Below are 24537 nucleotides of genomic sequence, written 5' to 3' on the forward strand. Positions count from 1 at the left end.
AGCCAGGCGTGTCTCAGAATTGGCGGCTTTATCATATAAAAGCCCTTACCTAATTTTTCATTCAGACAGGGCAGAACTGAGGACTCGCCCTCAATTTCTCCCTAAGGTGGTTTCAGCGTTTCACATGAACCAGCCTATTGTGGTGCCTGCGGCTACTAGGGACTTGGAGGACTCCAAGTTGCTGGACGTAGTCAGGGCCCTGAAAATATATGTTTCCAGGACGGCTGGAGTCAGAAAATCTGACTCGCTGTTTATCCTGTATGCACCCAACAAGCTGGGTGCTCCTGCTTCTAAGCAGACGATTGCTCGTTGGATTTGTAGTACGATTCAGCTTGCACATTCTGTGGCAGGCCTGCCACAGCCAAAATCTGTAAAAGCCCATTCCACAAGGAAGGTGGGCTCATCTTGGGCGGCTGCCCGAGGGGTCTCGGCTTTACAACTTTGCCGAGCAGCTACTTGGTCAGGGGCAAACACGTTTGCTAAATTTTACAAATTCGATACCCTGGCTGAGGAGGACCTGGAGTTCTCTCATTCGGTGCTGCAGAGTCATCCGCACTCTCCCGCCCGTTTGGGAGCTTTGGTATAATCCCCATGGTCCTTACGGAGTTCCCAGCATCCACTAGGACGTCAGAGAAAATAAGAATTTACTTACCGATAATTCTATTTCTCATAGTCCGTAGTGGATGCTGGGCGCCCATCCCAAGTGCGGATTGTCTGCAATACTTGTATATAGTTATTGTTACAAAAATCGGGTTGTTATTGTTGTGAGCCATCTTTTCAGAGGCTCCTACGTTTATCATACTGTTAACTGGGTTCAGATCACAGGTTGTACGGTGTGATTGGTGTGGCTGGTATGAGTCTTACCCGGGATTCAAGATCCTTCCTTATTATGTACGCTCGTCCGGGCACAGTATCCTAACTGAGGCTTGGAGGAGGGTCATAGGGGGAGGAGCCAGTGCACACCAGCTAGTCATAAAGCTTTTACTTTTGTGCCCAGTCTCCTGCGCAGCCGCTATTCCCCATGGTCCTTACGGAGTTCCCAGCATCCACTACGGACTATGAGAAATAGAATTATCGGTAAGTAAATTCTTATTATTTTTTTTGGGGCGAAAAAGTCAAGTTTTTCGACTATTTCGGGAATTCGACCGCAATTGCATATACCCCACAGTGTTGTACGTTTTAGGTACTAGACCATTTCTACAAAAGAGTGCTCCACAAAGGGATTTTCTTTGGATCATTTCTTGAGTCCTTCACTGAAACGGAGTATTCAATATTCAATCCCGGGGAGCACCTCCAGTTTACCGTACAAAATTGTGTAGTCTACATGATTAATCTTTGATATGCTGGTTCTTTATATATAGTTTATACTTCTACTAGTCCTGTGCGGGATACCCACTCACATTAGGTGCCGTAACTAGCAATGTGCGTCTAATCGGAGCAACAATTTGAATAAATCCTGATAGACGCCCATTGCTAAAGATGACCAGCAAGGGGCGCAAAAACAATTGAATCTGCCCTTATGATTACTAAATAAATAATAAAGTATGACTTTCCACAAGTGCAAACTTGAATGCATCACCTAAATAAAAGCATTAAGGAATTCAAGTGTAGTGACCAAACCTTCTATAACATGTTTGGCATTTTTGACTGTTAAAGAAATGTTGGGTAAAATAAACTGATCACAATTGTAGCACGATTACATCTGCAACCCGGTGATGTAATATATGTTCTCCTACCGCAACATTGAAAACAGTTGTGCGCATCCCAATACCAGTCTGTGCACATTACCTCTGTGTATGTTAAATGAAATCCAGTGTGAAGCTATTGACATTACACATCAGAGTAACAGTTTGCAAACTTTAGCTTTATACATGACACAGAGTGGCAAACATTGATCATTAAGTCATTCTGTTTCTCCACGTGTGCTTGATCACCTGTGATGCTCCACAAAGGACCCTATTCAGAGATGAACGCAGATTGCTGCTTACACAGCCAGATCTGCGTTCAGCTCCTCACATGCTGGGGGCCGCCCAGCATGTATGAGGCTGCCTCCCGATGTGTCTGCAATTTTATATTGCGGACGCAGCGGAACTAAGCTTGAATCCTGGCTGCGCTGTAAAGTGGTCTGCTGCCGTCACACGTAGCCACCCCTGAAATTGGTACCGGCCAGCCCCTGTTTGAAATGCCCCGACCCCCACCTGCATGCGCAGACCACCTGGATGCGGCCGCTGCATGCGAACGTACGGCCTGCGCCCAAGTCTAAATAACACCCAAAGTATTTATTAGATAAAAAAACTCAATTTTTTTTATATAAAAAAAAAAAAAGAAAATATTTTTTAACATCGGAACATCTGTCAACAATGGAACACCATCACTCCTGTTGTAGTGGGGAGAGATGTAGGGGGGTGGTGACGCTGGGCTGCCTTGTCACTGCTTGCCACAGTGATCGTAACAGGAGTGGGGATAGGGGTGCAAAACCGCAGCCGTTTTTTTTTTTTTCTAGGCAGGAAAGAGCTGGGCGGCCTGCCCGATCTTTTCTGGCTACAGTGATTGAGACACAGGGAGGAGGCTGGATGCAGGGCAAAGCTGCGCAGCCACTGATGCCCGATCACTGCACACAGTGATCGGGAAGGGGGGAGGGTTTCCGCCAGATGGGGGGTGGGGGGGGGGGGTGCCACAGGGCTGCCCAATCACTGTAGCTAGCAGTGATCAGGATACTGCGGGTAGGACCGTGGCAGTTGCGGGTGGGCTGGCAGGTCCCTCTGAGTGGGCGTATCTGACTGGTCGCATCAGATACGACCATGTCAGGGAAAAGCCCAGCCTGGTGTGATCGTGTCTGATTCGACCATGCCAGGCAAGTGGTTAATAAAATATTTTTGGTACTTCATTTTACATGTCTTTATAAAGGCAATTTAAGGTTTCATCAGTGCAGTGATATCTATAATTATGTACCTCAATTGTTTCCCCAAGTATGACCTTTCCCCACAATTGAATAGCCACAGTCCCAGCTCCTCCATTGATGACCTATGCGTCATTCTTGTGGTAGCAGTTGTTAACAAAATTTCTATGGACATAGAGAAAAAATGTCTATGCTCGGTGTCTCAGCCTCCATGCCGAATAAAAATGGTCATAGTCGTCGTAAGCAGTTTGTATGTTACGATCTCTGTGTACAACACTTAGTAATATGGAAATGCTTTATTAATAAAATTGTTATTAATATTCTAGCCAAGTATTCAATATGTAAGGATTATTTGTGTGTTGTTTTTAAATGAACCTTTTTGTAACTAATTGTTACTTTTTTTTTAATATGTAATATTAACTACCCTTATCCTTATTGCCATGGGAATGGCTGAAGGAATAAAATAAATGCTTTTATTTCCTGTATGTGTAGCTCTATGATGACAAATTATGATGATATTCAGGTCACATTTGCCATGTTGCCTGGTTTGGCACTCATTCCTATTGCCATTTGTAAACTACTGGTTTACTATGCCGCATTCATCTGTGACTTTGGCAAACTGCTTGCATAGTAAATGTATTCCCTGGAATTTTACCTTTTTCTACTTTAAGATGTTAATATTATTGTATGAAGTTTATTGAAATGATAAACATTGTTTTTTAAATTCCTTATTTCATTTTAGGAACCTGTTGCTAAACCAGTAGAAAAGGAGGAAGAACTGCAAAAAGATACGGATATACCTGTTGAAAGTACATCAGATACGACAGCACAGCACAAAAACCATCTTTTTGATTTGAATTGTAAAATCTGTACAGGTATTATATTATCTTACTATTTAGGCATGTAAAGTAAATGTGAAAGATAGTATTTACTGAATGCCAATCTGCTTTTTAGGGGTTCATATTTAATTACTACACTGAGTGAAACGTATCTTAAATTTTAAAACCCCACTTCAGTTTATAGTTTATTCCTAACTAGATAATAAAAAAAAGGCTCAAACATGTACCCCAGTGAGTAAGCGCATTTTAGCCTGCTTTAAAAAAAATAAAAAATAGTTAATGAGCAAGATTCAAATGTATTTCTGGCCGATAGCCACTAGATGGTGCAAAAATGTGTGAAAAGTGATCCTTTTGGGCGTCCAAACATCACTTTTCCCGATCGCGCCCATTAGTTTAGTCAGGCTTAGCCGCTTTACGCGTCTAAACTTGCCACTAATGAGCGCGATGGGTGAAATCAATTGAATATCGCTCCTGCAATATCCCATCACTTTAGACGGGAGATCAGGGTTGATTACAATTGAATTCCCCCCTATATGTCGCATGGTAACCATACTACAAATTTGTTTAGTTTTCTCAGAAACCTACCAGTCAGCAGCCAAGACCATGGAGTTAAAATATCTGTTGTATAAATATTTAGAATGTGCCACAATTCAGTTTGACTTTGTGCTGCTCAGTTTATTCTGAGTCTGATGTTTAGCTGCTTGGTTGTTGTTAAGCTTCGAGGAATGAACAAGATACTGTTTAATGAACAAAAAGCGGGAGGGGGAAGAGCTGTACATGTTACTCAAATACCTCTTCTTGCCATGTAGGTATTTCTATACATGCAGAGGTTGGTGCTGTCCATCTACTGATACCCCTTTTCCACTAGCTAAATTTACCTGTGTTTTTGCACGGGGGCGCACATCGACACAGGTTTTTAGTAAGTGGAAACGGCTCAACACGGGTTGAGTGACCCTGGAATCCTACCCGGTTAGCTACCTGGGTTGAACACAGTAATGACCCGGGTAATTGTGCAGTGGAAACGGTCATTTCCCGTGTTTTCAGACCCGAGTAACGCTCTGAGACACTGATTGGTGCTTCTGGGGCACAGGAAGATGATGTTATCCCTGGGAGACATGCTGGGCACATGCAGACACCGCTGCGCACATGCAGGCATTGAAGCAGCTTGCAAACAAACAGACACTCTGAAGTCAGAGCTGTGAGCAGGCCTCACCCCTCCTTTTTGTTCCTTTTCGTGACATCATCTTGATGAGACAGTAAAAAGTAAATTTTTAATTACATCAATAGGCTTTTACAGAGCTTACCTGGGTTAAGTGCAAAGAGATCCGACCCGGGAATAACCCGTGTTGAAGTTCAGTGGAAACGGCAGGGTCGACACGGGTTGTAGCCGGGTTAAACATCCCGGATCGGACCCGGTACTCAGGTGTAAGAGAAAGTGGTACCCAGTTTCAGGCATGGACGCACTCTATTGAGAATAATGAATATAATAACTTTTATGAATAAAATTGTAGCCTACTCCTCATGTATTCATTTAAAATGAGAATAGGAAATGTACAAAACATAGTGCTCCGAACTGAAAGCTGAAGATATGGATAAAAGAAAATGGTCTTTCATTAAGGAAATTTAACTCCACAACCTTGAACAACCACATGCTGTAAGGCGTTAATTTCCACAGTCCAGTTGTGAGGATATGGGGTCCTTTAGATTAGTGGTTCTCAACCTCGGTCTTCAAGTACCTCAACAGTTCATGTTTTCCAGGTCTCCTAGCTGGTGCACAGGTGTATTCATTACTCACTGACACATTTTAAAAGACCCACAGGTGGAGCAAATTATTTCACTTGCAATCCTGTGAGGAGACCTGGAAAACATGAACTGTTGGGGGTACTTGAGGACCGCGGTTGAGACCCACTGCTTTAGATCACTTGGACCGATACCAGGGCCACGTTCAACACCATTTTATTAGTACTGATAGTGTACATTAACAAGGCATAGTAAAACAGCAAGTTTCCAAATATACATCACTCAATAGCTAAGTGAGAAACAGTGTCCTGTAGATGGAAGTTCAGTGTCCTGGGTATGTCATTGACAGGCCCTTGGTAGCATCTCTTCTGCAATGTAACACCAATAACAGTTGACTGTCCCCAAGGCACTCTGTACGAACGGAACTTAGATTCCTGTTTAGTACCACAACATGCGAGTCCCTCAAGCTGTGCTGATAAGTGTCTCCCACACTTGCATCAGATGTTCTTCACTCAAAGCTCTCTAGAGCTTATTTACTCAACATTAAATCCTTCATTTTATGCTTACATCTCCTCCCACAGGAAATACATGACATCAATTCCCTACACACCACAATGTAACTGATGTCGCACAGTTAAATAATTAACATAGTATTTTTAAATCACATTCATGTATTACAGTGACAAGTAAGGTTTTTTGATTTAGACATTGTCTTAGAGTCTAGCTAATAGTCAAAGACTGATCACAATAGCCTAATTAACATATAACTAGAGGTGCAAAGACTTGCTTGCCCTGGAGTTAACTGTGGACAATAGCCTATTACCTATACTGTATATATTGTCTTTTCACAGTCTGCTAATCCAGCCTCCAAGTGTAATCTTATTATCTGTGACGTTCCCCACCAATACCGTAGAAACATTTACATTTGATATCAACATATATTACAGGTTACAATCTTAACACAATGGCATTTTACTCACAGAAAGTCGATGCGTCTAGACCAGTGGTTCTCAAACTCGGTCCTCAGGACCCCACACAGTGCATGTTTTGCAGGTAATCCTGCAGGTGCACAGGTGTATTAATTACTCACTAACACAGTTTAAAAGGTCCACAGATAGAGCTAATTATTTCAGTTGTGATTTTGTGAGGAGACCTGCAAAACATGTACTGTGTGGGGTCGTGAGGACCGAGTTTGTGGTCTAGACTATATCTACTTGCAGATTGCAATGTAAAATACAACAGGTTGCTTATACTAGCCAAGTATTAAATACATATTGTCAAGTATATAACTGGTTATAATAACATAGCTTTATCTTAGGAACGTATCACAACATTGGCACACTGTATGTTCTCAATATATAGCAACATTCACAATACAATTTTAAAATATATGTACAGTATTAAATCAAATTGATGTGCTGGATAATGTGACACTAGTAGTGCCAAAAAGCCATGTGCTTAGACGCACCACTTTAATCAAAGTCCAATAGTAGTGGTGGAGCAGAACCAGGGCTATAAAAGTCCATTAGCCTAACCCTTGGTTTCCTCACTTGTGTTATGTAAAAAAACAAAAAACAAAGAGCTGGAACCTGAAGCTTCAGGGAACTAAGTCTCAACCTTCCTGGAAAGAAACTCTTGTAAAAACAGCAACTTGGACAACCTAAAGGACAAAGTAGGAAACCCCTACCTCTCACACCATTAAAATGTTTCTCTAACGTCCTAGTGGATGCTGGGAACTCCGTAAGGACCATGGGGAATAGCGGGCTCCGAAGGAGGCTGGGCACTCTAGAAAGATCTTAGACTACCTGGTGTGCACTGGCTCCTCCCACTATGACCCTCCTCCAAGCCCCAGTTAGATTTCGTGCCCGGCCGAGGTTGGATGCACACTAGGGGCTCTCCTGAGCTCTTAGAAAGTTATAGTCTTAGAATTTTTTTTTTTCAGTGAGACCTGCTGGCAATAGGCTCACTGCAGCGAGGGACTAAGGGGAGAAGAAGCGAACTCGCCTGCTTGCAGCCGGATTGGGCTTCTTAGGCTACTGGACACCATTAGCTCCAGAGGGATCGACCGCAGGCCCAGCCGTGATGTTCGGTCCCGGAGCCGCGCCGCCGTCCCCCTTACAGAGCCAGAAGCAGGAAGATGGTCCGGAAAATCGGCGGCATGAAGACGTCCTGTCTTCACCAAGGTAGCGCACAGCACTGCAGCTGTGCGCCATTGCTCCTCATACACACTTCACACTCCGGTCACTGAGGGTGCAGAGTGCTGGGGGGGGGGGCGCTCTGAGGCAGCAATAAAAACACCTTGGCTGGCTAAAATACCTCAATATATAGCCCCTGGGGCTATATATGAGGTAAATACCCCTGCCAGAATCCCAAAATAAGCGGGAGAATAGGCCGCGAAAAAGGGGCGGAGCCTATCTCCTCAGCACACTGGCGCCATTTTTCCCTCGCAGCTCGGCTGGAAGGAAGCTCCCTGGCTCTTCCCTGCATTTCTACAATACAGTAAGAGGGAAAAAGAGAGGGGGGGCACTAAATTGGCACTGTATACAGTATAAGCAGCTATTAGGGACATAATTCAGTTAGTCCCTGTATATATATAGCGCTCTGGTGTGTGCTGGCATACTCTTACTCTGTCCCCCCAAAGGGCTTTTGTGGGTCCTGTCCTCTATTTGAGCATTCCCTGTGTGTGTGGAGTGTGTCGGTACGGCTGTGTCGACATGTTTGAGGAGGATAATGATGTGGAGGGGGAGCAGATGCCTTTAGCAGAGATGTCACCCCCTGCGGGGCAGACACCTGAGTGGATGGTATTATGGCAAGAAATAAGTGCACGTATAGACTCCTTACATAAAAATTTTTACGACATGCCGACTGCGGGACAGCCGAGTCTTCAGCTCGTGCCGGTCCAAGGGTCTCAAAAGTCATCAGGGGCTCTAAAACGCCTGTTATCTCAGGTGGCACAAGTAGATGTCGACACGGATACTGACGCCAGTGTCGACGACGATGAGTCAAATTTAATGCCCGTTAAGGCCATTCGCTGCATGATTGAGGCAATGAAAGAGGTGTTAAATATTTCTGATTTACATCCAGGTACCACAAAAAAGGGTATTATGTTTGGGGAGAAAAAACTACCTGTAGTTTTTCCCCCGTCAGATGAATTAAATGAAGTGTGTGAAGAAGCGTGGGCTTCCCCTGATAAGAAATTGGTGATTCCTAAGAAATTACTAATGGCGTTCCCTTTCCCGCCAGAGGATAGGTTACGTTGGGAAACACCCCCGAGGGTGGATAAAGCGCTCACACGTTTGTCAAAAAAGGTGGCACTACCGTCCCAGGATACGGCCGCCCTTAAGGAACCTGCTGATAGAAGGCAGGAGGCGATCCTGAAGTCTGTATATACACACTCAGGCATTATACTCAGACCAGCAATTGCGTCAGCTTGGATGTGCAGTGCTGCCGCTGCATGGTCAGATAACCTGTCAGAAAATATTGACACACTAGACAGAGACACGATCCTGTTAACAATTGACCATATTAAAGACTCAGTCTTATACATGAGAGATGCACAGAGGGAAATCTGCCGGCTGGCATCTAAAGTAAGTGCACTATCTATCTCTGCTAGGAGATGCTTATGGACTCGCCAGTGGACTGGAGATGCAGATTCCAAAAGGCACATGGAAGTTTTGCCTTATAAAGGGGAGGAATTATTTGGGGATGGTCTCTCCGACCTAGTTTCCACAGCAACGTCTGGGAAGTCAGCATTTTTACCCCATGTCCCCTCACAGCCTAAGAAGGCGCCATTTTATCAGGTTCAGTCCTTTCGATCCCAGAAAAATAAGCGGGGAAAAGGAGGGTCTTTTCTGTCAAGAGGCAGAGGCAGGGGAAAAAGGCTGCAGCAAACAGCAGGTTCCCAGGAACAAAAGTCCTCCCCCGCTTCCTCTTCCAAGTCCGCCGCATGACGGTGGGGCTTCACAAGCGGAGCCAGGTACGATGGGGGCCCGCCTCAGGAATTTCAGCGATCAGTGGGTTCGCTCACAGGTGGATCCCTGGATCCTTCAAATAGTATCTCAGGGATACAGGCTGGAATTCGAGGCGATTCCACCCCGCCGTTTCCTAAAATCCGCCTTGCCGATTGCTCCCTCAGACAGGGAGGCAGTGCTAGCGGCAATTCACAAGCTGTATTCCCAGCAGGTGATAATCAAGGTACCCCTACTTCAACAAGGCCGGGGTTACTATTCCACACTATTTGTGGTACCGAAACCGGACGGTTCGGTGAGACCCATTCTAAATTTGAAGTCCTTGAACACATACATAAAAAAATTCAAGTTCAAGATGGAATCGCTCAGGGCGGTTATTGCAAGCCTGGACGAGGGGGATTACATGGTATCCCTGGACATCAAGGATGCTTACCTGCATGTCCCCATTTACAATTCTCACCAGGAGTACCTCAGATTTGTGGTACAGGATTGCCATTACCAATTCCAGACGCTGCCGTTTGGACTCTCCACGGCACCGAGGGTATTTACCAAGGTTATGGCGGAAATGATGATACTCCTTCGAAAAAAGGGAGTTTTAATTATCCCATACTTGGACGATCTCCTAATAAAGGCACGATCCAAGGAACAGTTGTTAGTGAGAGTAGCACTATCTCAGGAAGTGCTGAGCCAGCACGGTTGGATTCTGAATATCCCAAAGTCACAGCTGGTCCCCACGACACGTCTAATGTTCCTGGGAATGATTCTGGACACGGCCCAGAAAAAGTGTTTCTCCCGGAGGAGAAAGCCAGGGAGTTGTCTTCTCTAGTCAGAGACCTCCTAAAACCAAAACAGGTATCGGTGCATCACTGCACGCGGGTCCTGGGAAAGATGGTAGCTTCTTACGAAGCAATTCCATTCGGCAGGTTCCATGCCAGAATCTTTCAGTGGAACCTGTTGGACAAGTGGTCCGGATCGCATCTTCAGATGCATCGTTTAATAACCCTGTCTCCACGAACCAGGGTGTCTCTTCTGTGGTGGCTGAACAGTGCTCATCTTCTGGAGGGCCGCAGATTCGGCATACAGGACTGGGTCCTGGTGACCACGGATGCCAGCCTACGGGGCTGGGGGGTTGTCACAAAGGGAAGAAATTTCCAGGGACTATGGTCAAGTCAGGAGACTGCCCTTCACATAAATATTCTGGAACTAAGGGCCATTTACAATGCCCTAAGTCAAGCAAAATCCCTGCTCCTACACCAGCCGGTGCTGATCCAGTCAGACAACATCACGGCAGTCGCCCATGTGAATCGACAAGGCGGCACAAGAAGCAGGACAGCGATGGCAGAAGCCACAAAAATTCTCTGATGGGCGAAGAATCATGTACTAGCACTGTCAGCAGTGTTCATCCCGGGAGTGGACAACTGGGAAGCAGACTTTCTCAGCAGGCACGACCTCCACCCGGGAGAGTGGGGACTTCATCCAGAAGTCTTCCAAATGATTGTAAATCAATGGGGTCGTCCACAGGTGGACATGATGGCGTCCCGCATAAACAAAAAACTAGAGAAGTATTGCGCCAGGTCAAGAGACCCTCAGGCGATAGCGGTGGACGCCCTAGTGACACCGCGGGTGTACCGGTCAGTGTATGTGTTCCCTCCTCTACCTCTCATACCAAAGGTACTGAGAATAATAAGAAAGCGAGGAGTAAACACAATTCTCGTGGTTCCGGATTGGCCAAGAAGAGCGTGGTACCCGGAACTTCAAGAGATGATCTCAGAGGACCCTTGGTCCCTGCCGCTCAGACAGGACCTGCTACAGCAGGGCCCCTGCCTGTTCCAAGACTTACCGCGGCTGCGTTTGACGGCATGGCGGTTGAACGCCGGATCCTGAAGTAAAAGGGCATTCCGGAGGAAGTCATTCCTACGCTTATTAAAGCCAGGAAAGATGTTACGGCAAAACATTATCACCGCATATGGCGGAAATATGTTGCATGGTGCGAGGCCAAAAAGGCCCCAACAGAGGAATTTCAACTGGGTCGATTTCTGCATTTCCTGCAAGCAGGAGTGAATATGGGCCTAAAACTAGGCTCCATTAAAGTACAGATCTCGGCTCTGTCGATTTTCTTTCAAAAGGAACTAGCTTCAGTACCTGAAGTTCAGACATTTGTGAAAGGAGTGCTGCATATTCAGCCCCCATTTGTGCCTCCGGTGGCACCGTGGGATCTCAACGTGATGTTGAATTTCTTGAAATCACATTGGTTTGAGCCACTAAAAACCGTGGATCTGAAATATCTCACGTGGAAAGTGGTCATGTTATTGGCCCTGGCATCAGCCAGGCGAGTGTCAGAATTGGCGGCTTTATTATGTAAAAGCCCTTATCTGATTTTTCATATGGATAGGGCAGAATTGAGGACTCGTCCCCAGTTTCTCCCTAAGGTGGTGTCAGCGTTTCACCTGAACCAGCCTATTGTGGTGCCTGCGGCTACTAAGGATTTGGAGGACTCCAAGTTGCTAGACGTTGTCAGGGCCCTGAAAATATATGTTTCCAGGACGGCTGGAGTCAGAAAATCTGACTCGCTGTTTATCCTATATGCACCCAACAAGCTGGGTGCTCCTGCTTCTAAGCAGACTATTGCTCGTTGGATTTGTAGTACAATTCAGCTTGCACATACTGTGGCAGGCCTGCCACAGCCTAAATCTGTCAATGCCCATTCCACAAGGAAGGTGGGCTCATCTTGGGCGGCTGCCCGAGGGGTCTCGGCTTTACAACTTTGCCGAGCAGCTACTTGGTCAGGGGCAAACACGTTTGCAAAATTCTATAAATTTGATACCCTGGCTGAGGAGGACCTGGAGTTCTCTCATTCGGTGCTGCAGAGTCATCCGCACTCTCCCGCCCGTTTGGGAGCTTTGGTATAATCCCCATGGTCCTTACGGAGTTCCCAGCATCCACTAGGACGTTAGAGAAAACAAGAATTTACTCACCGGTAATTCTGTTTCTCGTAGTCCGTAGTGGATGCTGGGCGCCCATCCCAAGTGCGGTCTATCTGCAATACTTGTACATAGTTATTGTTAACTAAATCGGGTTATTGTTGAGCCATCTGTTGAGAGGCTCTATCGTTTCATACTGTTAACTGGGTTTCATATCACGAGTTGTTCGGTGTGATTGGTGTGGCTGGTATGAGTCTTACCCGGGATTCAAAATCCTTCCTTATTGTGTACGCTCGTCCGGGCACAGTACCTAACTGAGGCTTGGAGGAGGGTCATAGTGGGAGGAGCCAGTGCACACCAGGTAGTCTAAGATCTTTCTAGAGTGCCCAGCCTCCTTCGGAGCCCGCTATTCCCCATGGTCCTTACGGAGTTCCCAGCATCCACTACGGACTACGAGAAACAGAATTACCGGTGAGTAAATTCTTATTTTTATATACTCTGGTAATTTCTGGCTAGATCTCGTATCCTAGCCTTGAGCATAGTGTAAATCATCTCTTCAGTCTGTTGCTCGGACCCTGGAAACAAACCTGAGTAGTAACTACACAGCCCAAAAGGCTGACATCCGTTGTTACTAGGGGTTGGATATGGTTTACCGGCACTGGGGATCCCGACGGCCAGCATACCGGTCGCTGGATTCCGGCAGTAGAATGGCGGCGGGGGGCGAGCGCAACAGAGCCCCTTGCGGGCTTGCGCTCGCCACGCTTCCGGCTCGGTAGCGAGCTGCACTCTCCACAGATTCTATTCCCACTCTATGGGTGTCGTGGACACCCACGAGTGGGAATAATCCCTGTTAGTCGGTGTGCCGACTGTTTGAATTTGGAGGTTGCATGATGTACATCAATTACTAGTATCCAATCCCAAATGTAGAATGGTCACACTCGACTGAGGTAGACTTGAAGTATTTCTGAATTAGTTTTGTTTGTAACTACCTTTATTGAAACTGTGCATATTTGCCCACCTCAGAGATTCAGACCATCCTCCAGATGATTTTCATGTAAAAATGTCGATATGTCTATTTATGAGCCAACTAGTATGAAATCCTGTAACAAGATGAACGTGCCCTTCAACATAAGCACTCGCTGTTGCCAGGTGTTGAAGAGCAGTCTCCTGAAAGCAAAGCTAGAACGAGTCAAGTTGGACATCAATTAAATTTCCAGCACATAAGCTTTGACCAAAATATTGTGACGCTATTGAGGAATGTCACACTCTGGATCATAGAGGTGTTGCTAACACAACTACAATCTTTCTGAAGACCCTTGGAGCTGTGGTCAGACTAAATGAGAATGCTCTGTATTGGTAATACTGTTTCTTACCTGCTAACTGTTACCCTTTGATGTTCCTTCCTAATTGTGACACATAGCAGATATAGGAATTCAGACCATTGTTATCACTGTCATAGTCAAGGCGCAGAGTCTAACAAAGCCCTGTTTTTTACCAATAACTTCCACAAAGATAAGTGTTTCTGGATACCCAGGTCACGTCTCTCTCACTGGTCCACAGTAGTGACTATATATGAATGCAAGCACAGTACAAAAAGCAAAAGACAGAAAAATAGCCAGGCAAGTGGAGATCAGGGTCACTTACAAAGCTGTAGAACGAGACTACAGGTTAATGTCAGTCACAGGCAGAGGAGCAGAATGGATATACAAGCCGGATCATACTGTACACTGGAATTAAGTACAGAAATAACACTGAAGCACAAGCAGGAGACCTAATAACGCTGACACCACTATGATGCATATGGTGCATGGAGTGGGGTTGAATAAATAGGGCAATTTCAATTAGGTGCCAAACTGACATCACAGGACAGCTGATCCAAAGTCTTAAAAAGGCTGCAGTTCAGCACACTGAGCAATAGAGGGTGCTCCATACACAGAAGAAGTGTAGCACACCAGTGCACTGAGAATGACAGCCAAGAAGTTGCTATGAAGAGCAGAGAGCCAGAAACAGACCCCCACAGATCTGTTGCGGCAATGAAGGACCAGAAGGAGATGAAAAGTATGGAAGAAAAGGGAGAAGAAGAAAACGGAAGAAAAAGAATCTATTGGTTTTCCCTCCTTCGGCTCAGTTGGAGGTCTCCCGAAAGATACTTGGTTAAAAACGAACAAAAAGTTCTTGGTATCTAAGCATATCTCCTCTTTCTACCCAGTTACTGAATGGGACTGAAAAAATTAAGTGGGACACCCCACCTCCAGTGGACACAAACATTGCAAGGTTGAAGTCCACCACCCTACGTATCCAAGATGCTGCGTCTCTTAAGGACCCGACAGAAAACTGGAACTTTTCCTAAAGTTAGTCTTTGCTAATGCAGGGGCAACCTTTTGCCCAGCTTTGGTTTCGGACTAGGTTGACAAAGCTATAGGAAGCTGGATAGATTCTTTGGATGAGGGTCTCCACTCAAGGTCTTGTATGAACTTGCCTCTCAATTTTTATCCTTTCTCCTGTGGATATCAGAGTGGCCAATACATAATTAGGAGAGGCGGCCCATGATTCTGGCACCCTAGCTTCAAAGATTTTAACTTCCTCCGTGGCTTCTAGTCGATCAATATAGCTCCATTCTTTGCATGCTAATAATGGTTCTAAGAAGGACCTGTAAGCCCTCTCGTTTTCTGGAGACGTCCTCTTTGGGCCAGAGCTCGATAAAATCGATGCAACTCTGGCAGCCTTTAAGACTACTTTCTTGCACACTCTGCAGCCCCGAAAAAAAAACAGTCTTCTTTTCACTCTTTTCATCCGCAGGGCAAATCTAGGAGTCAAACCTCTTTCAGAGTTCAGGCTCCTTCCTCCAAACACCCTAAGACAGCCAGTTCTGGTCGGATCGCCGCCAGGCCCCCAAGACAATGGACAAGCCGGCAGCCTGACTGGGTGGGCCTCCACAATGGACCTCCCATTGTGTGTGGACATCTCCTGCTATGCGTTGATGTGTGGATGGGGCGTGGTGCATAGGACACCTGGGTATGAGACATTGTGTCCCGAGGTTACGCCACCTCTACAATACTTTTCCACCAGTCTTCCACTAGACGATTGACAAGCTGCTATCCCTTTAGGCTTCCAACACATCAGTTCTGGCATCAGGAGTAGCTCCCAGTCCCAGCCCCCAAGAGGGGTACAGGTTTTTATTCCAACCTACTCTTCATGCAAAAGTCCGACGGGTTATTTCGATGCAGTCTCAACCTAAAGAAGTTAAACTTATTTTGCAAAGTTCCCCAATTCAGGCAGGAGTCACTACGGTCCATCATGCAGACCGTGCAACTGGGCAATTTGATGGCCTCCTTGGACATTCAAGACGCCTACCTACATGTTCCCATCTGGGAAGACCATCAACGCTTCCTTCGATTTGCTGTTCAGTGAAATCACTTCCAGGTCTGTGCACTGCCTTTCAGTGTTTTGACTGCACCACAAGTTTTCTTGAAGGTCATGGCAGCACACCTTCGCCTCCAGGGGGTACATTTCCTTCCATACCTAGAAGCCCTTCCCCTGCTCGGACATTCTACAGGAGCACATCCATCTGACCCTGGACCTACTGCAGTCAAACGGACGGCTGATCAACCGGTGCAAGTCCATCTTAACCCCCTCGCAAACATGTTACATTTAGTAACTATTGGACTCTCGAGTCCAGATGGTTTTTCTTCCCAGAGACAAGTTGCTCTGTCTTCAGACTCTAATTCAGTAGTTTCTCAATCTGCGCAGGGTTTCTATTCACCTTTGCATGCAGGTTCTTGGCAAGATGGTGTCCTTTTTCAACATGGTGGAATATACGCAGTTCCATTCCAGACCACTACAGCTGGAAATCCTCCTACGGTGGAACCGCTCTCCTCTGCACCTCAAACATACTATAGTGCTGTCCAAGGACACGCATCTCTCCCTTTTGTGCTGGCTCCAGGCCTCTCACCTACACAAGGGTCGTCCATTTCTGATTCAGGACTTGGTCCTTCTAAAGACAGATGCCAGCCTATGCGGCGCGGAAGCTGTCACAGGAAGCTTTCCATAAACTTCTTGGAACTTTGCATGTTTTTTGAGCTCTCTGCTCTTGATTTTACCAGGTAAGACAAAAATCCATAATTTTTTTTTAATAGCCACATTCCTTTCTAGACTTCTAACCTGGTGGTATGACCTTAATGTCTCGGCGGAATACTGAAGCAGCTGGTGAAGTGAAATGCCACTAGACAGCAACTGTACCCTTGTAGACTTTGCTTTTTTGTAATCTGACAGAGTGGAACAAAACAAACCGCTACAGAACAAAACCAGGACACCATTAGCAAAAGGAGAATGAGCCTGAAAGCCTACAGGTCCATTGAATCTGAGGGAAATAACGCTTAATGTAGACGGAGTATAGAAATGGAGTCATGGAATTCCTGTAATAGCTGCACCTTTTGGCATTGTTTTTCAGAGAGTTTGAGAGTCCCCCAAGAAGGAGGTGCGTAAGGATGGCGGGGACACCTTCCCCAAAGAAATAGCATGGCCTCCTCTTATACCCTAGTCTCTAATAGGCAAAGTCTTACTAACTGTATGGCCACTAGCTCCCTTAGGTATGTATCCCTAATGAATACCAACCTGCAGTCCTGGTGCCTCCAGCATTAGGACTAAAGCTATGGTGCCACCAACCCCCTGATCCAGCAAAGTTAGCGCAGTGTGCGGCTTCTCTGCAGACCTAAAGTAAACAAAACTAAACTATCACTTCATCTGAAGCACCGAATAAAGCTCAACACTCTGAGGCACTTTAAATACACTAAGGTTCACAGTAGGTGTGGTGTATAGAGAGGGAGAAGCTTACAGATAAGCTTTAAAATGTAAAGTGCCTGTACTTCCACTGTACCCCAGTGCTCCCTATGAACCCCAATTTTAGAATTAAAAAAAATTGCTTACATTTTACTTAGTTTCTACACTTTGATCCCATTGATATGTACATGCAAATAAGAAGTCAAACAGAATTAATGTCCCCACTGCATGTTTGGTTGATAGAGGGACTAAAGCCCCATACACACTAGATGAGAAAGTGAAAGATCTCGCTCAGAAGGGCCGATCTGAGCAAGATCTTTCACAATCTCGTCCAGTGTACGATGGCTGTCGTTCCCCCCCGCCACTCCCCCACTGTCGTTGCCTTCCCTGCCAGCATCGGCAAGTGTTGCCGGCACCCTACCGGGTATTTCCGCGTCTCCTGGGATCGGCTACTGTGTCCCGGCCTATAGAGTATTGCTGCCCAAAAGATTGGCCAAGTTGGGCAGTGCATACACTTATAAGTATTAAAATAAGGAATACTTTGTTTTTGGATTTTTAGTTTGCATGAATTCAGAAATGATGTAGCTTTAATGAAAAGTAAAGTAAAAATGTATTTACATTTTATGTTAAGGTCGAATGGCACCTCCTGCTGAAGATCTGTCACCGAAGAAAGTGAAAGTTTCTGTGGATATTATGCGTAAACATTCAGATGAAGCTGATAACACAACAGATGCACCATCCTCTGTTGCTCTAAATATAAATATATTAGAAGCTGACAAACCTGAATCTCCAAAGGAAACATTCTTTTCAGTTGCAAGGTAATAGTTTTGTGTTGTGCCAGTATATGACCCAAACACATTTTTACAACAACAAAAAATCACATTTGAAATTCTGTATTTTTCCTTTATTTGTGATTTACAAAAAAAAATAGACCTACAGTATTATTAAAGAGGACCCCTTGTCTTGTGCGCTATGTGCTGAGCTAAAAGATTTTCCCCTGGGAACTCATTTGCCTAGAGCGTTCAGCATCCTATTTGTACATCTGCAGGACCATGATGATTCTTTAAGTTGTGGCATCTGCAGTAGGGCAGACTGAAAGCCAGTCGTAATGCATGTGTAAAATGTTTGCTGACAGGCCAGCTCTACCCTCTACCTTACATCTCTCCTAGTATGTTGTCAGAAGAAAGTCTGCCCAGGATCCTTTCTTGTTTTCTAATTGCTCAATGTGCAATGAATTACAGTAAAAAAATATCAGTAAACCTGCTGATTTTTTTGGAGAAAAGTAAGTTGCAATGAATCTTATTATTTATGTGGAACACTTGCGTATTCATGTAAGTCAGTGGTTCTCAGCCCGGGGTACAAGTACACCCAATGGTACATTCTGTAACATTAAAGGGTATTTTAAATATTTTTTGTAATGACAGGGTAGGACACCCAGGACACACATAGGTAAAGCAGTATCTTAGGGATATCTACTCCCCTACATTATAGTAAGACCTTGATATTGATATATAGTATATAGAAAAAATTTAATATTGCATACTTTGCAAGTATTAGTATAAAGCAATGTTTGGGTGCTCTGCCATGTCAATCACCTAAACATATACAGAATAAACCAGAAAAGCCAAGCCCAGTACAACTTAATGGTACTTCCATCACAAGTCAATACAGTGCATTTAAGCATGCAGAATTGGTGCAAAATAGCATGTGCAAAAAAATTTGGCGGCATAGATACTGGCAAACTTCATAGGAACATGTGAACATGTGGTCAGCCTGTGCTCTGTGGCATTTCTACCATAAGCTCGACAGCCTGTTAAGGTGCTTGGCTGCACCTTCATAATGGGACAGTATAGATTTATTGTAAATTTTTCTTAACTGGTAATAACTGAAAAATACATGTACAATTCTAGTATTTTTTTATTCTAAAATATTTTTCTTCTTCGGGGTCCTTGGTCTCCACAGGATTAACCTTGGGGTATGCTGGTGGAGACCAGGACTGGCACCGAACAGTAGGCCTGTGAGCCTCCCGGGATGCACTGGACTGCTCTCCCCTCATACCACGCCCCCATGCTCAGGCATTTCATTTTTTTTTCAGTGCCAGCGGGAGCTGGCAGCTCTGCAGCCCAAGCTTTTAGTTATCTGATTTTTAAAATGTATTTATTTTTTACTCTTTTTACTTTCTCATATGTCCTAGAGGATGCTGGGGATGCTTCAAGAACCATGGGGTATAGACGGGATCCGCAGTAGACATGGGCACACTATAAGACTTTGAATGGGTGTGAACTGGCTCCTCCCTCTATGCTCCTCCTCCAGACTCCAGTTAGATTCTGTGCCCAGTGAGACTGGATGCACACTGAGGAGCTCTCCAGAGTTTCTCAGAAAAAAGACTTACTTAGGTTTATTATTTTCAGGGAGCACTGCTGGCAACAGTCTCCCTGCATCGTGGGACTGAGGGGAGAGAAGCAGTCCTACTTCTCTGAGTTCAAAGGCTCTGCTTCTTAGGCTACTGGACACCATTAGCTCCAGAGGGTTCGATCACTTGGTGCGCTTAGCTGCTTGTTCCCGGAGCCGCGCCGTCACCCCCCTTGCAGAGCCGGAAGACAGAAGCCGGGTGAGTATAGGAAGATCAGAAGACTTCAGTGACGGCAGAAGACGGCTTTTGAGGTACCGCGCAGCGCGCCATGCTCCCACATAAGAACGGCACTACAGGGTGCAGGGCACAGGGGGTGCAGGGCACAGGGGGTGCGCCCTGGGCAGCATAGGATCCTCAAATAGCACTGGCAGATGTGTAAACAGTGCCTAGGCACTAATTACGGACCCCCGCCAGTATAAATATGTAATTTATGCGGGACTGAAGCGTGCCATGAAGGGGGCGTGGCTTAGCCCTCACAGCTCTGACCAGCGCCATTTTCTCTTCACAGAAGCTGCAGAGACGCTGAGCCTGTCCTCCCACACTACTGTACAAGTAACAGGGTGCAAAACTGGGGAGGGGGGTGGGCACAAGTGATTTGGTGCTAATTATTTAAATATAAAGCGCTAACAGGTCTGGGCAGTCTTTTACTCGCTTCAGTACCGGATAGGCGCTGGGTTGTGAGCTGGCAGAACTCCCTCTGTGTCTCTCTTACAGGCTTTGTTGTGGGTCTGTCTCCTATAGCCCCAGTGTGGTTGTGGGTGTCGGTACGTGTGTGTCGACATGTCTGAGGCTAAGTGCTCTTCCCAGGAGGAGGCTGGAGTGGGGACAGAAAATACTGTGAGAGTGACCGTGTCGGCACCACCGACGGATGATTGGGTAAATATGTTGAGTGTTTTGAATGCAAATGTGACTCGGTTGACTAAGAGATTTGATAAATCTGAGTCTAAGAACCAGACATGGAGGAAATCCATGGAGGATGCATTGTCACAAGCTCAGACCCCTTCGGGGTCACAGAAACGTGCATTTACCCAGATAGCAGATACAGATACCGACACGGACTCTGATTCCAGTGTCGACTATAGTGATGCCAGATTAAATCCAAAACTGGCTAAGAGCATTCAGTATATGATTGTGGCAATAAAAGAAGTGTTGCATATAACAGAGGACCCTGCTGTTCCTGATACTAGGGTCTGTATGTATAAAGGAAAGAAACCTGAGGTAACATTTCCTCCCTCTCATGAACTGAACACTCTTTTTGAAAAGGCTTGGGAAAATCCTGACAAGAAGATACAGGTTCCCAAAAGAATTCCAGTGGCATATCCGTTTCCATTTGGGGACAGGGAAAAGTGGGAGTCAATCCCCATGGTAGACAAAGCTTTATCGCGTCTATCCAAAAAGGTGGCGCTTCCGTCTCCTGACACGGCAGCCCTGAAGGATCCTGCGGATCGTAAGCAGGAAAATGGCAGTCTCAGCAAGGAGAGCATTGTGGATTCATCAATGGAATGCTGATGCTGACTCTAAGAAGGCGATGGAGTCGTTACCATTTTTAACAGTAGTGTCCTGTTTGGTGACGGCCTCACTGACCTGGTGTCTACGGCTACCGCAGGTAAGTCGTCATTTTTACCTTATGTTCCTGCACAACAGAAGAAAACACCCCACTATCAGATGCAGTCCTTTCGGCCCAATAAATTAAAAAAAGGACGAGGATCCTCCTTCCTTGCTGCGAGAGGAAGAGGAAGGGGAAAGAGGTCACAGGCTGTGGCAAGTTCCCAAGAGCAGAAGTCCTCCCCGGCTTCTGCCAAGTCCACCGCATGACGCTGGGGCTCCTCTACAAGAGGCCGTACCGGTGGGGGCGCGTCTCCGACTCTTCAGTCAGGTCTGGTTTCACTCGGGCCTGGATCCTTGGGAGTTAGACATAGTGTCCCATAGTTAGACATAGTGTGAAAAATAAATTACCAAGTAATTTGATTGGCGCTGATCATGAACTGCTTGACTAAAATGCTGCCAACATATAAGGCTAGTTAGGCCTGACAACAGAAATATACAAATAAAAGTTGGCGCTAAGAGACTAGGTTGAATAACACAATTTTAATAAATTCTTTCTAAAAAAACATATTGTTGCAACAGTTAATTGAATAAAAGATTAGGGCATAATTTAGCACTGCAGACGTTTTTGTAAATTTTTGCTGGAACTCAAATGAACAAGTTCATCCATATGAATCATGCCAAAGTCCAGGAACAAAAGCTTGGTGAGTAGAATAGTTACCAACTGCTGTTGGAGAGGTGGACCTTCCAATGACTTGGTTCAAGATGCTGCTTAGTCCAATAGTAGACACAGGTCCGTTTTTTGTATAGCCAACTCGCTGTAATGAGGGTTCCTATATCCGACTTATTTGGCTCTCGTCTCAGGATGAAGATGTGTTAGAGTCCAGCTGCTCCACCGACGCGTTTCGCTGTTGTACACAGCTTTTTCAAGGTGATATCATAGTGTCCCAAGGGTACAAACTGGAGTTTCAGGAGGTGCCCCCCCACCGATATTTCAAATCAGCCTTGCCAGTTTCCAGAAAGGGAAGTAGTGAGTGCTGCGATACAAAAGCTGTGTCAACAGCGTGTCATTGTCACGGTGCCCCCGTCTCAACGGGGAGAAGGGTTTTATTCAAGCCTCTTTGTCGTACCAAAGCCAGACGGCTCGGTCAGACCAATCCTGAACCTAAAATCCCTCAATCTGTATTTGAAAACTTTCAAGTTCAAGATTTAATCTCTTCGAGCAGTGATCTCCAGTCTGGAAGGGGGTGATTTTATGGCGTCAGTCGACATAAAAGATGCCTACTTACATGTCCCAATATATCCTCCACATCAAGCTTTCCTGAGATTTGCGTTGCAGGATTGTCATTACCAATTTCAGATGGTGCCGTTTGGTCTTTCCACGGCCCCGAGGGTCTTCACCAAAGTAATGGCGGAAATGATGGTACTCCTACGCAAGCAGGATGTCACAATTATCCCGTACTTGGACGATCACTTGATAAAGGCGAGATCAAAGGAGCAGTTGCTAAGAAACGAGGCACTCTCCCTGACAATTCTGCAACAACATGGTTGGATTCTAAATTTGCCAAAGTCACAGTTGATTCCGACAACTCGGCTGTCTTTCTTGGGCATGATCCTGGACACGGAACTGCAGAGAGTATTTCTCCCAGCGGAAAAAGCTCTGGAAATCCAGACCATGGTCAAGGAGATTCTGAAACCGGCAAGAGTATTGATTCATCAATGCACTCGGGTGCTGGGGAAGATGGTTGCAGCTTACGAAGCCATTCCGTTTGGCAGGTTTCATGCCCGGGTATTTCAGTGGGACCTGTTGGACAAGTGGTCCGGGTCTCACCTGCACATGCATCGGAAAATAAGTCTATCTTCCAGGACCAGAATATCTCTCCTGTGGTGGCTTCAAAGTTCTCACCTCCTAGAGGGACGCAGGTTCGAGATCCAGGATTGGGTCCTGGTGACAACGGATGCAAGTCTCCGAGGCTGGGGAGCAGTCACACAAGGAAGAAATTTCCAGGGAAAATGGTCAAACCAGGAGGCTTGTCTGCACATAAACGTTCTGGAATTAAGAGCCATCTACAACGGTCTTCTGCAAGCGGAACACTTTCTTCAAACTCTACCTGTCCTGATTCAGTCGGACAACGTAACAGCGGTGGCGTACATAAACCGCCAGTGCGTAACAAGGAGCAGAGAGGCGATGGCGGAGGCCACAAAAGTTCTCCGCTGGGACAAGAAGCTTCAGAGATATTGTTCCAGGTCAAGGGACCCTCAAGCCAGTGCAGTGGACGCCCTGGTAACTCCGTGGGTGTTTCAGTCGGTATATGTGTTCCCTCCACTTCCACTCATTCCAAAAGTGTTGAGGATCGTAAGAAGAACAAGGAGGGCCTGGTATTCGGATCTTCAGGAATTGCTCATAGAAGATCCCTGGCCTCTTCCTCTCAGAGAGGATCTGTTACTGCAGGGGCCGTGCGTCTTCCAGGACTTACCGCGGCTGCGTTTGACAGCGTGGAGGTTGAATGCCAAATCCTAGATCGAAACGGTATTCCCAGGGAAGTCATACCCACTCTCCTTAAGGCTAGAAAGGAGGTCACGGCGAAGCATTATCACCGAATTTGGAGAAAGTATGTGTCTTGGTGTGAAGCCAAGAAGGCTCCTACGGAGGAGTTTCAGCTGGGTCGTTTCCTCCATTTTTTGCAGGCAGGCGTGGATGCAGGCCTGAAATTAGGTTCCATTAAAGTGCAGATTTCGGCTTTGTCTATTTTCTTTCAAAAAGAATTGGCCGCCCTTCCAGAGGTTCAGATGGATGCTGCACATCCATCCTCCGTTTGTGCCACCCGTGGCACCGTGGGATCTTGACGTGGTGTTGCAATTTCTTATGTCTCACTGGTTTGAACCTTTGCGAAAGGTTGAGTTGAAATTTCTCACTTGGAAAGTGGTCATGCTTTTGGCCTTGGCGTCCGCAAGACAGGTGTCGGAATTGGCGGCTTTGTCTCACAAGAGCCCCTATTTGATTTTCCATGTGGATAGAGCGGAATTGAGGACTCGTCAACAATTTCTGCCGAAGGTGGTTTCTTCGTTTTACATAAACCAGCCTATTGTGGTGCCTATGGCTACGGATGCCGTGTCTGTCAAAATCTCTCAATGTAGTGAGAGCTTTGAAAATTTATGTCGCCAGAACGGCTCCAATTAGGAAATCAGAGGCTCTGTTTGTCCTATATGCTCCCAACAAAATTGGGGCTCCTGCTTCCAAGCAGACGATTGCACGCTGTATCTGTAATACGATTCGGCATGCTCATTCTACGGCTGGATTGCCGTTGGCGAAGTCAGTGAAAGCCCATTCTACCAGGAAGGTGGGCTCATCTTGGGCGGCTGCCCAAGGAGTCTCGGCGCTTCAACTTTGCCGAGCAGCTACGTGGTCGGGTTCAAACACTTTTGCTAAGTT

General features: G+C 45.9%; 1 protein-coding gene across 5 annotated transcripts in view; it reads left to right on the forward strand.

Moving 5' to 3' along the window:
* Window positions 1-24537, forward strand: part of PHF3 (PHD finger protein 3) — a 322047-nt gene that overhangs the window by 221071 nt on the left and 76439 nt on the right. For all 5 annotated transcript variants that reach the window (XM_063916746.1, XM_063916748.1, XM_063916749.1 and 2 more), the window contains 2 exons: window positions 3642-3774; window positions 17778-17964. In XM_063916746.1, coding sequence (XP_063772816.1) covers window positions 3642-3774; window positions 17778-17964 — 320 coding nt within the window. The remainder of the gene's footprint in view (window positions 1-3641; window positions 3775-17777; window positions 17965-24537) is intronic.

Source organism: Pseudophryne corroboree, chromosome 4 (assembly GCF_028390025.1).
Source record: "Pseudophryne corroboree isolate aPseCor3 chromosome 4, aPseCor3.hap2, whole genome shotgun sequence".
NCBI lineage: Eukaryota > Metazoa > Chordata > Amphibia > Anura > Myobatrachidae > Pseudophryne > Pseudophryne corroboree.